At 40.7% G+C, this 16,819-nt stretch overlaps 1 protein-coding gene across 4 annotated transcripts in view; it reads left to right on the plus strand.

The window, feature by feature from the left end:
- GBF1 (golgi brefeldin A resistant guanine nucleotide exchange factor 1) overlaps positions 1 to 16,819 on the plus strand; it is a 324,935-nt gene that overhangs the window by 225,281 nt on the left and 82,835 nt on the right. For all 4 annotated transcript variants that reach the window (XM_026710970.2, XM_026710972.2, XM_026710971.2 and 1 more), the window contains exons 25-28: positions 7,961 to 8,025; positions 9,379 to 9,502; positions 15,904 to 15,975; positions 16,257 to 16,351. In XM_026710970.2, the coding sequence (XP_026566755.1) occupies positions 7,961 to 8,025; positions 9,379 to 9,502; positions 15,904 to 15,975; positions 16,257 to 16,351 (356 nt within the window). The remainder of the gene's footprint in view (positions 1 to 7,960; positions 8,026 to 9,378; positions 9,503 to 15,903; positions 15,976 to 16,256; positions 16,352 to 16,819) is intronic.

Raw genomic sequence — 16,819 nt, forward strand, 5'->3', positions numbered from 1 at the left:
TCCCACCCTTTTGCTTTTTTCTTTTCTCTCCTTTCCGTCTTTTAAAAGTTTTTAAATATCCAAGAAATCTTTATTATCCCTTTGACATTTTATTTTCAGCTTAAATGTCTATTAATGTCAAAGTGATTTTTTTTCAGTTTCTTACTTAAGTCTCTTAGCTGTCAGTATGGGAAAGGGAAGAAAAAAACCCAAATCTTTTCCCTTCTCTCTCTCCTTTGCCGCTTCAGAAATCTTCTTTGGGAACAATGTTATGCTTTATAGTTCCAATACCAGGATACCTTATGTTGTTGCTTTTTCAGTTCAACCCGGTCAGTCAAAGTTTTCTCTTCTTATCTTCTTTCTGCACAATCTTTTCTGGTTGGGTTCTTCTTTGAGGTGGCCATTTCTGACCACCGCTGCAACTGCCTTCGGGAAAGGGAGTAATGGCCAGCTGGGGAGGAGAGATGCAGCTCTCCTCGATCCTGCTGGCGGTCTCCCCCCTCTTCACCACCTCTACGGGGGGCTTAGTCCCGAAACCAGCTGGCTTGGGGTACTCTGGTGGCGAGTACGGATTGAAACCACGCACGATCATGGATTTTGGTTCGTCGCCGAAGAAGCCCAAACCAGACAACCCAGGAGCAATCTCTAAGACTGTCTGTCTCTCTTTCTCTCTCTCTCTCTCTCTCTCTCACACACACACACACATCCAGTTTCTCTTGGTCCAGAGGTGCTGCATTGGTCAGAAGTGTGGGGTGAGTAACACTTCGTTTTCTTTCGAGTAGATTTAAAATTCATACATTAAATTCAAACCATACAAGTTAGCAGCTACTGGCTGTTATTGGCTCACAACTTTGTAGGATCAAAGTTACAGTAAACTTATTCATATTTTTTTTATCTTTCAACTTCATTATTGAAAAAGATACCAAAGAGAGGAACTGTTTCATTTTAAAAGGGAAAAGAAACAACAATCTATAATTAATTAACCCATTGTAATTTTAAAAACTCTACCTCTGAAAATCATTTTCATCATGTATGCAAAATCAAAACATTTTGCAAGCTCTGTGACAGTGCCAGATAAAAGTGAAGTTTGTGAACATATATAGATGATAGAGCTATTTTGACAAAAGGTGCTTTCCATAGGCAACCTATATTTGGTGATGACATTTCTCCTTTTCTGGAAAACAAATCAGAAATGATCTTCTGATATAAATTAATCATGGCCATGTCATACTGAGGATCCTAAAGAAGTTCCTGATGACAACCCAAAACATGGAGAAATAAATGCAAGTTAAAATAAATGCACTTCGGTGGTTCACACTAAAAGCCACACACATTCACCAATTGCCCTCAAAATTGATCTAAATTGATTTCCAGAAGAATTTAGATTGGGCTCTGTTGATCAGGTGCTCAAAAGAACTACATCCACCATTCATCTCTACCTCTCTGAACAAAGTGTCTTCAACCACCACAAAGTGACACTATGTCACATATCTTCCAGATTTTACCATCAGAATTGTATTGCCTCATTCATTCCACATCCATTTCTAGGAAATTTTTCTTCTGTATAGCTTTCATGCCAAATCTTTCGGCCTCCATGATCTAAGTTGTGTTATTCCCAAGTTATCTCCTCCCACGTCCCATTGTCCAGTACATCAGGACTGAAATCCAAGAAGATTTTCAGCAAAATCATAAGAAAAATGTGTAAAATTTAAGTAATCCAATGAAATATTTATGTCAGCTTTGGAAGCCATATACCTGTGCCTGGGAAAGTAGGAGGGGGGGATTTTTAGAGTGTTCTTTTTAATAGCATTCTTCTTTTTGAGCAAGATCATGTTATTCCTGCACCTGGAGGAGGAGTGGTTGAAGGGATGTCTCAAGTTGGGACGGTTGGTGATTGGACCATATGATGGACTGATGGATGCAGGGATTAGGTTTTGACTTTTGAATTACTAAGGTTTTCAGATTCAGGTTTTCCCAGATGTGCCAGTATAACTACTCTAATAAAAGGAAACTGAGAAAATGCCTGTCTCTGAATTTTTAATTGGAGTTGGGTTTTTTTGGTAACCCTAACATTAATCCGAATCTTTAAATAGTTACCAGCACCCCAAAAGGGGGCTGTCTGGGGTGCTGAGCCCTATTACTGACCTAAAGTTCGGGCGGTGTGAAGACTTAGCAAAGATGTAGGAGAAAGAGGAGATCACAGAAAGAGCTGTGCATACCAGAGAACTTATCGAGACCTGGTATTCTCCTTCTGAAGATGTGGTGTGAACCCTTGAAGCTGCAGAGGAGAGAGAGCTGCAGAGGAGAGAGAGAGGTAGGCATTCAGCCCAAAGAAACGGATTCCTGGAAAAGTTGCCAGACTGATCCAACTCCAGTGATGAGACTAGAGGAAAGGCCGTCTGAATATCATTCCGACTCCAGCCCAATGAAGTCAGCCCACGAGCCAGAATGGAGAGATGTGGGAACTTTGGAGCCCAACAACTCCTGAGACTGGAACCTGTTGCATCTGTCTCAAAGCCAATTGTTGACAGAGCTCCCGGAGCATTTTGAGCAATTTGAAATAGAAAGTTGTCCCTCAGTCCCAACCTCCCCAACTGAGATAGAGCTTAACGCAACCCACGTTCACTTTTCCTGATCCAGGAGCTGGCAGTGGAGCCAGTGTGGCATCGGCATATTTCTACTCGGTTAGAAGTGACTGGGGAATTGGCTCGGTGCAACAGGGTCAAGCAGCAGAGGGGAGAGAGCTGATGCAGCCAGCATTTGTAATGCTGCAACCTCCAGTTGCCCTCCCCCCATCAACCTACCTTTATGCTATCCCCTGTGGAATGTATTTCCCCAGTCTGGGGATTCTGTTCTGATCATGTGTGGGTCCAATGCCAGTGGATGCCAGCACCTTCTGTGCCACCTTCGGGACCACCATGGGGCCAATTTGCCTCAACAATCCTGGTGCAGCAATGGGGTCTGATCCAGCAGCCGGCTGCAGCCCCCCTCCCTTTGCAACTCAACAACCACCTCAGTGGTCCTATCCAGCAACGCAGCAGCAAGTCCCCGCCCTGCTTCCCACCACAGCACCCCACAGGTTCTTGCCCCACTTCCCGCCACCCACTGCAGCACCCTGGCAGGCCCCTGCCATCAGTCACCATAGCAATTCCACCAGTGAGGCCACTGCCAACAAGGTTTAGAGCGACATTTGATGGGAAACCTGCAAAATTGGCTTATTTCCTCAGCCAAGTCTGGGCACATATAGATCAATATGGAGAATAATATGAGACAGATCGCGACTTAGTTTCAGCGATTTCAGATGGGATGAATGGAGACACTTCTGACTGGTTAGCCCAGCTATACAATGAGGGGGCTGCTGAGCTAAACGATGCAGATTGGTTTGTTGAGCTGCTCCAGGCCAGATTTGAAGACCCTGACAGAGTCAATGAAAATGAAGACACAATAAAAGTGATGAAGCAAGGTAATCGACCCATAAAAGACTTTGTATGGGACTTTAGACAGATCACAGGAAATCTTGGACATTGCCTGACAGAATACTATTGTACTAGTTTACAGAAGCTATTGATCAAGAAGTTAGAAAAGCCTGTGGGGTCCAAGGGTACCAGAGCAACTGCAAGACTGGTATACCATGTCTATAGCTCGCAATAGAGAAAACCTCATCGCAAACCTTCATCTGAGAGGCCCCTGAGGAGAACTTTGGCCAGATGTCCTCTGACTAAGCCTGCTGAGGCTGTTCCTATCCAGCCTACATTGGTTATCAAATGCTACCATTGTGGTTAAGCTGGTCATCGGGCTTCCGAGTGTCTGGCACCTGCATTGGTTCCGCAACAATGGCCAGCTGCAGCTGCCAGAGGCAGAAGGGCTCCACAGAAGCCCCCAGAGACCAGTCAAGTTGCCAGAGAAGCCATAGAGGTTCCCCTTCCCACAGAAGAGTACAAGGAACCTCCGGCCAAAGAAACCCGTCCCAGAGAGGCTAACAATAAAGATGACCCGGTGGTGAGTGCAGCCATCCCCCTTTTTACAATTAAAGTTGGTGTTGCCTGAGACTGGGGAGCTTAGAGAATTAGAGAATTAGAATTAGATAGATACAGGATGTACCAGATGTTTAATTGGGCTTCTAATCGTTGAACAATTAGGGATAAAAACTAGAGCCTTAAAATGCCCAATCAAGTTTGAACAGGTAGATGGAACGTTGATTGTAGGGTTCCCAGCCACGCAGATTACAGAACCGATTAATTAGAAATGGGAAGACATTGTGAACTTATACAATATGTAATAGTACCAAAAATGTCAGAATCTGTGATATTGGGACTTGGTTTGACAAATGGACCCCTGCCATTAAATGGGAGGATGGATACTGGAAAATCATAATTGGTGTCGACCCCCTGTCCCTCCTGACAAAAGACTGCCAACCAATAGGGGCTAACCACCAGAAACAGCAGCTACCACTTCAGACTCTCCTCCAGGCGAACCCCAGATTCCTAAGGAATATAGAGACTTAGCCGAGGTGTTTAGTGAGGAGGAATGAAACATCCTCCCCCATCACTGATTGTGCCATCAAATTAGAACAAAGCTGCCAAAACCAAAACGTACTCCATGACACCTACCGAAATGACTGAGTTCAGGAAGTACATTGATACCAACTTAGCCAGAGTATTCATCGAACCAGCAAAATCTAGGTTGGCAGCCCCAGTATTATTTAAAGAGGAAGAAGATGGGGGACTTAGCTTATGCATGTATTTTAGGGGTGTGGATGGGGTGTATATACAAAACATGTACCCCCTGAAGAACTTGCTGAATCTCTGTCAAAAGGCAAAATCTTTACCAAGCTAGACCTGAGGGAAGCTTTCTACCGAGTCCACATAAAAGAGGGAGATGAGTGGAAAATGGCATTTAACTGCCCTCTTGGGAGTTTCCAATTCTGAGTCATGCCTTTCGGACTCCAAGGGCCCCCCACTGTATTTATGCAGCTGATCAATGAGGTGATACATGAACATCTGTATAAGGGAGTCCTTGTTTAGCTGATTGACATTCTTATATTTAGCGAGACCCTGGAAGAGCATGTCAAACTAATCAGACAAATACTGAAAAAACTTAACTGCCAAACTATATGCAAAGCTATCAAAATAAGAATTCCATAAGGAGTCTTTGGACTACCTGGGCTTACCAAGTGTCAAATCAGGGGAATCGAGATGGACCCTGGAAAGGTGAAGGCTGTGCTAGATTGGCAACCCCTAAGAACACGTAAGCAACTTCAAAGCTTTACAAAAGGTTTTGCAAATTTTTATAGACAATTCATTCCTTCATTTGCCAAGGTTGCACTCCCTTTAACAGAGTTACTGAAAACCAGTCCTTCTCTGACCAAACCAAAACCTAGTCAACTTCTCACTTGGACAATGGACTGTCAAAAATCCTTTGAAACTAAAGCGTCTTTTCACAGTGGAGCCTATCCTCCAACATCTGGATCCAAATTAACCTTTTGTAGCCCAAGCCGATGCCAGTGATGTGGCTGTAGCAGCTGTGCTACTTCAAAAGAACTTTCAAAACGAGCTGATGCCTTATGTTTATATGTCAAAAAAGTTGACTGACACAGAATGCAGGTGGGCAATTTGGGAGAAGGAGGCTTTTGCTGTGCGATGGGCTCTTCTATCATGGAGGCATTTCCTGGAGGGAGTTACAGAGCCCTTTGAGGTGTGGACTGATCACAAAAACCTCAAGGCTCTGAAGACTACTCAAAAACTTTCCCCCAAACAAGTTTGCTGGGCTAAATGTTTTAAACACTTTAACTTCAAACTAAAGTACATTCCAGAGGGAAAAAACCTATTGGCTGATGCCTTGTCCAGAAAACCCCAGTTTGAAAGCTGACGAGAGGAAATAGTGAATGTCATGATCTCCAAAGCCCAGTTGCACTGTCAAATGATGCATGGTTTAAAGAAAACCAAGTGGATTTGACTTTGAGGGAAAGATTGGCTTGGAAAGGAAGTAAAATATATGTGCCCGCCAGCATGAGACTAATGGTGTTAAAGCGGAGTCATGACTCTCGGCTAGGGGGTCATTTTGGATTTCTAAAAACCCTCCATCTGACAAGGAGACAGTTTTGATGACCAAAGATGAAAAACAGTATAGAGGACTAGGTAAAAAGCTGCTCGGTTTGTGCTACCATGAAAAACAGACCAGGGAAGCTGCCTGGGTTTCTCCAACATGTAGTTGAACCAACAAAACCTTGGGAGGAAATCGAAATGGACTTTATCATTGAACTCTCAGACAGCGGTGGAAATACAGTGATTTGGACTGTCATCGATTTATTCTCTAAGCAAGCCTATTTTACCACTTGCAATGGACTGCCTTTGGCAAAATAGCTGGCAAAACTTTTCGTGAAACATATTTACAGACTTCATGGAGTTTCCTGGTGAGTAATTTCAGATCGCGGAGTCCAGTTCACTGCTAAGTTCTGGAGGGAGTTGGATTGGATCGTCCCAGGGGCTTAGCTCTGCTTTCCATCCGGCTACTAACAGATCTTCAGAACGTATGAATGCCATGGTGGAACAATACATTAGATGTTATGTAAATTATCAACAGGAAAATTGGGCCGACTTGTTACCATTCGCAGAAATGACGTATAATAATGGTGTACACAGTAGTACTGGGTTAACACCTTTTCAAATAACTACTGGCATGGAGTTTGTTCCTATGCCTGAGTTACCTAGAGAACCACCCACCTCCATGTCCCTAATTGAATGGATGGATACGTTAAAGAAAGGGTGGGACAATACAAATAAACCTTTAGCGGAAGCGGCTGAGGAATATAAAAAACAAGCAGACAAGCAGGGATCTCTCCAACCACCTTTTCAACCAAATACTTAAGATTGAAATTACCTAGTAAGAAACTTGGACCAAAATTTCTTGGTCATTTTCCTATAGTGAAAGTAATTAACCTTGTTACTGTTCAGCTCCTTGCATACTAGGGAAAATACATCCAGTATTCCACAGCTCCCAAAGATTTTTGAAGTAATGCCAAATTCATCCTGATTTGGTACCTCTCAAAGCACAACAAATCACAACTTCTTTTCTGCAGTTCGGTTGTAGGTCATTCCTGTGCTGTTGCCTCTGTGAAAATAGTTTTTTGCTTCGTGGTCTCCAGGAGTAGTCTTTAAGACCATCACACACACACAAACATACACAACAGACATGTCCACTTTTTCTTGGTTCAGAGATGCTGTGTTGGTCAGAAGCTTGGGGCAAGCAACTCTTTGTTCTCTTTCGAGTAGATTTAAAATTCAAACATTAAATCCAAACAATACAAGCGAACAGTTGTTTGCTATTACATTCCAAGGTTGAAGTTTGAAATTTCAGCAAAGCAATAATTTATGTAGTCATTTATTTATGTTGTTTTTATCCCTCGTGTTCAAATCATAACATCTTGCAAGTTGTGAGATATTTTTATATGTAATAAATTGGTGCAGATGTTACCCCCTCCCTGCTTTGTCATTCCATGGGCAGTGAGTTGTTCAGGTGTGGAGAGCACTTGTTTTGCATGCAGACAACAGGGACAACCCATCAATGCAGACATGTCAGTACCAACCCATCAGTGAGAATCTATTGGCACTGGTCTGGCAGTGTTGAACCATCTGCACTGATTTGTTGACTCTGAGCCATCTCTGCATTGACCCGCCTGCACCAAGTTGTCCCATTCTGTTTCAAATTGACAGTAGCGTTACTAAGAAACAAAGGAAATTGTGCCCTTGAGAAGGTTCATCAGAACCCCAAGACTGGCTTAATTGTTACTATACTTTTATCTTTCACTGCCTATTATTTTAGTGGCCTTTTCCAAAATCATTTTATGGCTTTGTTTCTATGTTTAAAATATTTATTTTGTGTATGTGTGTGTGTGTACGCACTAGTAATACAGTGAAAAGCAGTATTGAAATAGTTTAATAAAATACATTTTAAAGTAATGATTTATTGATTTGATCTATAGGTGGAAGATTTTGTAGATCCCAATGGCAAGATCTGTCTTCAGCGAGAGGAAACACCTTCTAATCGGTGGGTAACCCAGATAATGGAATAGATTGACGGAAAACCCTGAACTTCTATATTTATATATATTATTATTAGATAGATATTAGAGAATTTAGATAGAATTGATATCTCATTGTGCAAAATTCTCTTTATTAGACAGCTAGTAGTCATAGCTTTTTGTCCATCTCACAGTTTTTGTCTATATCTAATATTCTGTGTCTCCTGAGGATGTTTTATCCCCATTGAAATGTTTGAGTTTTGCAATAATCGTGAATATCTGTAGCTTGGGTGGTGGTAGTTTTTTGGTAGAGGAGTGGTAGTTTTTTGGATAGCCATTATAGAGAAAGACATCAAGGAGGAGAAACGGCTGCCCAAATTCTTTTTCTATAACGGTTATCCAAAAAAGTTCATATTCTGACACATAGCACCCAAACCACAACACAACACACAGCCAACCACCACGCAAAAACTAACCTTACCATACACAAAGGTTGTGTCAGAAATGAGAGCCAGAATTCTCCAACCCTTATGAATACATTCTGCCAGGAATTATCCAGAATGAAAGACAAGGTACAGAAAGATGAAAGAAACAATGTAATCTACAAAATCAACCAATTTTTCATTTTTCATTGCAACCAATTTTACATGGGGCAAATATCACATCAACTAAAAACTAGGATCCATAAACATTGGGCAAATGCCAATACCAAATCCTTAATCTCTACCCACACCAACATCAAACAGCACCATTTTGATTGGAGAAACACAAAAATCATTGGCCATGCTACCACCCACCACGCTCATGACTTCATCGAAGCCTGGCATTCCAGAAGCAATTCCATCAACAGACACATGACCTACAACCATCCTACAAACAGAATCCAAATCAACCACACAGCTACCAGAGATGGCACCAACCCTCAATCAACCCATGCAAGTCTTCCCAATCAGCATTTCATCTCCCAATGGCCCTCACCTGATGTAACTTCCCATCACAAGACTCTCACTGATGACTCACACCTGACCCATCACAAGACCCATAACAAGACCTTCACTTGACACATCCACATCTGAAGCTCTTATAAACAGAAGAACATTCACATTGACATTCCCTAAACTCTGCTGAAGATGTTACTTAGCCTCGTAATGAAATATTCAGAAACCAATCCCACAAACTCTGAGAATGAACCTTTACCCTTATATTTGAGATTCCCCCATACCTTAATTAATTTGATAATATTCATTTGCAATCCTTGGACTTCTAAATAAAGTTGCTGATACAACTCTCTTGAGAATAAATTGAAGCATTTTGGCTGCTTTAGATTTGGGACTCTGGTACTAAGTTCTATTTGCATGTTTTTCTTTTTTCTTTTATAGTGGTGAGTCTACAGTGCTCATTTTTGTTAACTGGCTGACACTCAGTGGCACAGAACAATCTGGTATGAGAGGACCATCCACAGAGAATCAGGAAGCAAAGAAAATGGCCCTGGAATGTATAAAGGTAATTTGGGTTCAGGTAAAAGATAATGGCATATAGAGTAGAACATCAAATTTTTAATCCACTGCATAATTGAGGCAAGACATTTATCTTTCCATTGTTGATGGACAGATTTCTTAGCACTGAGTGATGAATCTGATTCTGTAGTTCAGCTATCAATGTCCATGTTCAAAAGAATATTTACATCTGAAAATATGAAACCATGTTTCAAAGTCAGATTATTATGTGTAGTTATAATACAATTGTTTTAAAAGATTGGAAATAGATATTTTTATTGTTATTGTAATTGTATCTCCAACATCACCCAGAGCCCCAATCTGAGGGAGAAAGATGATTAAGAAAATGGAATATAAACAAATAAACAAATAATAGCATGATTTTACTCATTCCCTTTTTATGCAGACCCAGGAGAGTCCAGAATGTCTGAAGTACTGCTGACTGATTTATGTTATAAATCATTTTGAAATCTTTCATGCAGACATTGAGATGATTTCTCATTACTTAAACAAAATGCAGATCTCTTTGGTTCATTCACTGCTTAAGATTTGAATTTTAAACTGATGTATCACTATCACTATGGGCTTTTTAGTCACATAAAAAATGCCACTAGTCCAAATTCGTGATAGATGCTGTAGTTAAAATAAATATAATAAATTTTGTGTGTGTGTATCATACTCAATTATGATGTACAGTATGCATATATAATATAATAAATGTATAAAATATAAATTATTAATATAAATGTATGTATGCATGTAGCATGGTCTATATATGATGCTGAAAATTTTTATAACCAGTCGTCACATTTTATGACTTTGTAGCCTTCTCGTGATCATGGGATTGAAATTTGGATGCTCTAACAACTGGTGGACATTTATGACTATCAGTCATGTGATTGCCATTTGTATGCTTCTCAGCTGGCTTCCAAAAACCATAGTCAATGGAGAAACCATGGTCACATGATGTCTCACTTAGTGACCATATAACTTAGCAGTGAGTTTGTCAGTCTGAAATTTGATATTTAAGAGAGGACTACCTATAATAATATAATAATACAGTGACCTTTAACATCTTCAAACAACAACTGTCTTTTCCAGGACCTTGGAAAGGATGCAATAGATGGATAAAAATGCCAAATCCAGTCTAAACACTTGGCTGACTATGCAGCAAGCAATAATACCACTACCATCACCTTTGAGTGGGAGCTTAAGATGTGTACAGCAGTAAAAATATAGAGTATATTACATTGGGATAAATAAGTAAGAGATAGAAAAGAGGTATTTCCTTCCATCATCACTTCCATTATTATCACTTTTTTTTTCTAAAGGCACATTTTTTCTTTGGAAGTCAGTATTACACATACAATATAGTAAAATGTTAGGTACCTTTTGACAGGGATCCTTGTGTCATCCCACTATAGTTCTGATTAATGGCAAAGAGGAAAAACAGCATAGTTGGCTGTTTTTAACAGTGTGTTTTGTGCACCTTGGCATTTAGTCATGTTGGTCACTGACCACAGAAGTATCTTCAAACAATACTGGCTCTCTCAACTAGGAAAAGGAGACGAGCACCACCCCCTAAAGTTGGACATGAGTGGAAGGGGGAAACCTTTACCTTTACCTTTTAACATGATATTTAATTGCTTTCACTCTGAATAGAAAAAAATGATATTTATAGTGGATTTTACTGTCAGTAGATGATAGCACTCAAGTCAAGATGGAAAAAAGAGACAACGTTAAGTTCCTTAGGGGCCTCCATACTTAGTGCAATATGTTTTCAAATATATTGGACAGATATATTTGTTTGATTTTGTTTTTATTTTTGACCGATTTGAACACTGGGCCCTAACTAAAAAAATGAAATTTAATGTAGAGAAAAGTAAACACTTACACTTAGTCAAGGAAAACCAAAAGTACACATATAGATTTGGAGAAACCAGGCTTAATAGCAGTAATTGTGAGAGGGATCTAGGAGTCTTAGTGGACAACCAATTAAATATGAGCCAACAGTATGCAGTGGCAGCCAAAAAAGTCAGTCTAATCCTAAGTTGCATTAACAGAGAGATTCAATCAAGATCAGGTGAGGTACTAATACCACTATATAAAACCTTAGTAAGGCCACACCTAGAATACTGCATTTAGTTCTGGTCACCATGCTATATAAAGATGTTGAGACTCTAGAACACGGGGGGTCAAACTTGATTTCATGGAGGGCCATATCAGAATTGTGTTTGACCGTGGAGGGTCAGAGATGTATGGGGTGTGGCCAGGGGGGCAGTGTTGCCATGGTGGGCGTGACACAGGACTCATGTCGGGAGCACCTGTGCTGGCCAAGCGCTAAGGCAAGACTTCTCTGAGACCCACATTATATATCTATCTTCCTTCCTTTCTTTCCTTTCTTCCTCAATCTCTTCCTCACTCCCTCCTTCCTCAATCCCTTCTTTCCTTCCTCCTTCCCTTTCTCAATTCTTCCTTCCTTCCTCAAACCCTTCCTTCTTCCTTCCTTCCTACATCCCTCGCTTTATCAATCCCTGCCTCCTCAATCTCTTCCTTCCTTTCCTTCTTTTTCCTTCCCTCTTCATTCTCCTTTCTTCTCCACTTTCTGTCAGAGCTCCAACAAATTCACCCTTATTCAAAGCAAAAGTCTCTAGCCGCATCTCAGAAAAAGTAAATTGGTTTATTAGAAATTGCCATGTTGGCATGTGGCTGGGTGCAGGTGATACTAAATCACATCATACATTTCCCCCTTGACCCTGGTCTTTTCCCCACCCTCTGAATGTGACTTCTCCAATAGGACACATCGGTCTCCAAGAGTCATCCATCATGCTCTCCAATATCCTTCTTATGCTCTGACAACTTTGGGCTGCCAAGTTGATTATCTAGCCCTTTCAAGAATGCCTTGTTTTCCCCCACTCCCTTTTTCTGGCAGCTAAAAAGACCAAAGGAGTATCTTTTTAGTTGACATTTTCCTTATTTTACCTTCCTTGCTCTCTTCCCATCTTCCCTTCTTTTTTTTCCTCTTTCCTCTTTCTTCTTTCCTGTCCCTTCTTGCATGATCAACTGCAAAAGGGGAAACATTTCTCCTTTTGTTTAGTTTTTAAGTTGGGGTGCAGGAGCGGCATGCCCCCCCAGCTCCATTTTTGCTAGCAGAGGCACCACAGGCCAGTTCTTTGCTTTTTACAGGCCACCCCTGCTCTAGAAAGACAGCAGAGAAGAGCAACAAATATGATTAGGGGACTGTAGGTTAACATATATGAAGAACAGTTGCAGGAATTGGGCATGGTTAGTCTAGTGAAGAGAAGGACCAAAGGAGACATGATAGCAGTGTTCCAATATTTGAAGGGCTATCACAGGGAGGAGGGGGTCAAACTATTTTTCAAAGCACCTGAAGTCCAGACAAGGAATAATGGATGAAAACTGATCAACAAGAGATTCAATCTAGAAATAAGGAGACATTTTCTGACAGTGAGAACAATCAACCAACGGAACAGCTTGCTTTCAGAAGTTGTGGGAGCTTCATCACTGGAGACTTTTAAGAGGAGACTGGACAGCCATTTGTCTGGAATGATAGAAGAGACTGAACTATCTGGCCCACAGGGTGCTTAGATCTGGCCAGCAGGGCTACCCTGGAAACAGCACTGGCCCACAGTGCCTCTGTCAGTGAAAACAGAGCTCGCACACAGTCTCCCGAACTCCGTTTTCACTGGCAGAGGGTTGCAGGAGGACGTCACTGCCAAAAACAGAATTCAGGAGCCCGTTTTCACTGACAGAGCACTCAGGCCACCACAAGTGCCCCTGACATGAGTGACATCAAGCAGGCCACACCCACCCTGATCCACCAAGGGAAAACACAACCTTTATTCTACTCTACTCTACTCTACTCTACTTATATTATATATTATATTATATTATATTATATTATATTATATTATATTATATTATATTATATTATATTATATTATATTATATTATAAATTTATTATGGTTCATAGTCCTTTCAAGAAGCTCTTTAATTTATTGAGAAAAATACGCTATGTTGAAACCAAGAAGTCTGTCAGCCTCTTTGATGCTTGCTTGCTATCAGCTACCATTGTAATGGGGATGGGGGAAGATTGGCATTTGGGTGGGGAGCCAAGCTGAATGAAGGTGGCCTGTGTGTGAACCAAAAGGGAGGGACGCATCCTCCTCTTCAAAACAAGTAAGTTGCTCTGCTTTTTCATGCCAGGCTTAGTGTGGTAAGTTCAGAGTGGATTCTGTAGAGAACAACTTCCCTTTAGGTCTCATTCAGCATACTTTACACAATTTCCAAAACATAATTCAGACTGTTCAGCAGTTTGCCTAGCTGCTGCTTTATGGTCACATCATTACTTCTATTGCTGTCACAACCTTTATGGAATCCAATGGTCTTTTAAACTTGACAAGCAAGAACACAGTAAATATTTTTCACAAATATTTTCCCTCTACTTTGTGGTTTGATATTATGTGCTGTGTTACTATTCAGACAGTTTACAAACTTATGTTTTTTGTTGTTGGAAGGCAACTCTTTAATTTGAAAATTTTTGGTAATAAAATGGCAAGTAGAAAGGCTCACACCTACTTGCCATTTAGAAAGAGTTAGAAAGAATGAGAAGGTTAACCTTTGTTTTGTTTGTTTGTTTTGTTTCATGACTTGGTCTTCATAAAAAGTAGCTTTGGAATTGAAGCCATATGTGTTAAAACAAAATTATTTCTGTTTTAAGTACAAGTATGCAAAAAGTTTCAAGATTAATTCAAGATGTTTCATGGCTTTAAATATCTGGCTGTTGTACTAAGGTTTAAATAGAAAGAGGGTCCAGCTGAAAATATACCATAAATAACATAGAGATGCATGGTTGCTTGTTCTCTCTCCCTCCCTCCCTCTCTCTCTCTCTCTCATTCTCGCTTTCTCTCCCTCTCCCTCTTTCTCTTAAAAGGAAGAAGAAAAAGAAAGAGGGATGGGAGAAAGAAAGGGAGGGAAGGGAGAAAGAGGGAAGGGAAAGTGAGTGAGATATGGATGGATGGATAGAGGGAGGGAGAGAAAAAGGAGAGGAAGGAAGGACCACAAATCCTGGTACTAGATGCAGCTTCAGAGGATGCTTTGAAACAGCACAGCAATCCAGGGCTGGAAGGGACCTTGGAGGTCATCTAGTCCAACCCCCTGCTCCAAGAGCATTGTTAAAGTGACTTTCTCTTTTGACCCACCCAGTCACATGACCACATAGCCATGCCCACCCAGTCACATGACCACCAAGCCATGACCACCAAACCATGCCCACACCCTGTTGTTAAAAAAATTGAATCCCGCCCCAGGGATGCTCTCATGATTTACTGCACAGCTGAATGGACTTGACCCAGTCAAGGTCAATGGTATTGGCATACCAGATGGGCAAAAAACGCCTGAAGATGTGCCCCACATGACACCATATGAATTGGGGATTGGTTATTCAACGTGGGTCCCTGGGGGGAGGGAATCGGGAAAACTTTCAATATGTAACTTTCGTGCCTTTTGCCTCAGATCTTGCTTTTCTTTGGTTGCTATCGTTTCAAACGGAGCAAAAGTACCTCTTCTCTAACAAACATGGAGTCGGAGGTTTTCTTTCTTGGGTTTTGAAGGGAGGCATGTCTGACAAAGTCCTTCATCCTAAAAATTAGTATGGAGTATTAATAGAGGCAATACATTCTAAAATTGTTTGTGGATAGTTTTTATATTATGTATGTTGTGACTGGAAGGATTGACCCTGCTGGGAGTTTTGACTCTGATGCCTCTGAAGATGGAAGGTTTGAGCCTGCTGTGAATGTGGAGTCTGAATTATCAGAGGACACAGATGTGAGCCAGGAGGATGAGAGATTGTCAGAGAGACAATCCACTCCAGAACCTTCGACTTCGAACATGACAGCAGCTGATTCACAAAATGAGTCAGGGGTTTCTAGAGAGGAGGGAACTGACAGATGTTGGCTTGACGCTAGAACTAGAAGAAGATTGAAACGTCAATCACAATCTGAAGGGAGGCGTCAAGCCAGACATTGATTAGAGAGACTGACACGCCCATACTGGGGATTTAAGGAGGTGTGCTGACTCTCAATCTTTGCTTGGAGCAAAGTGAAACGTGAGTGGTGCTTTGTGGATTCGAAAGAATATGTTTGAAGCAGCTGTTGTGATTTATGAGCAATTCTGCATTGCCAGACAGATTCCGGGAAGACTGCCAAGGACTGAAAACAGTACTGTTAACTCTTTAAAATTTGGTTTTGTTCTTGTTTGAATATTTTGAACTCTGGAACTTCGTATGCTCACCTGTGGATGCAGGTGAGACATAACAATGTATATGTTACTTATTTCTGCTTTGTGAGATTAATAATTTGTTTCTCTTCTAATTTTCCACTTTACAGCAATGTGATCCAGAGAAGTTAATCACTGAGAGCAAGTTTCTGCAACTTGACTCCCTGCAGGAATTAATGAAGGTGAGGTTTGAGTTAGCCTTTCAGGCAGATTAGAAATAGGCAGGCTTAAATCAGTTGCAGCTGCAAATTTACTATGACTAAATTTACTTTAATGAGTAATGAGATTTCATTGCTAATTTTAGATGGATTTGTATTGCTTACATATCAAAATAATAAAATAATTGCTAGCTTCTTAGAGTTCTTTCTCACTAGAAATTCTTTGATGCTACATTGGTGCTTATTGTATCTGTTCTCACTTTTATACCAATGTTAAATATGTGAATATTCTTTGGCTGCTTCAGGCTCTCATATCTGTGTCTCCTGATGAGGAAACTTATGATGAAGAAGACTGTGCTTTCTGTTTGGAGATGCTTTTGAGGATTGTACTGGAAAATAGGTGAGCCATATAGATGCCATTTTACCCTTTGATATGGTAACAAATGTTGAGAACTTTCAATTTTACTTGATAACATTCTTCAAACTGGAAACTTGGGTTGTCAGGTTAAAGAGTATCCCTAACAGCAATTAAATTTGATTATTTCATTCTTAATGCTATGGAGAAATCTATATTGTTACTAAAAGTCAATGTTGACTTGTTGGCACATAATGAGGGAACTGTGATTGTGAGATTTTCATATCAAATTCTGCTTGATCTTCTCCAATCTGTCCCAATATGTGACCCACTTCTTAGTGTGAAGCTGACCAGAAAGTAATCTCTTTACATTAATTACTGGTACTTCTTTATTTACAACTGTAATTGAGTCCAGAATTATGTTTAAGTCGTGCCAGTTTTAAGCAGTTCACCCCATGACCACACTGGATTTTACAATATCTTTTGCAGCAGTCATTATTTGCAGTGAGTATA

This window comes from Pseudonaja textilis, chromosome 4 (genome assembly GCF_049901715.1).
Source record: "Pseudonaja textilis isolate UNSWEBS1 chromosome 4, rPseTex1.2, whole genome shotgun sequence".
Taxonomy (NCBI): domain Eukaryota; kingdom Metazoa; phylum Chordata; class Lepidosauria; order Squamata; family Elapidae; genus Pseudonaja; species Pseudonaja textilis.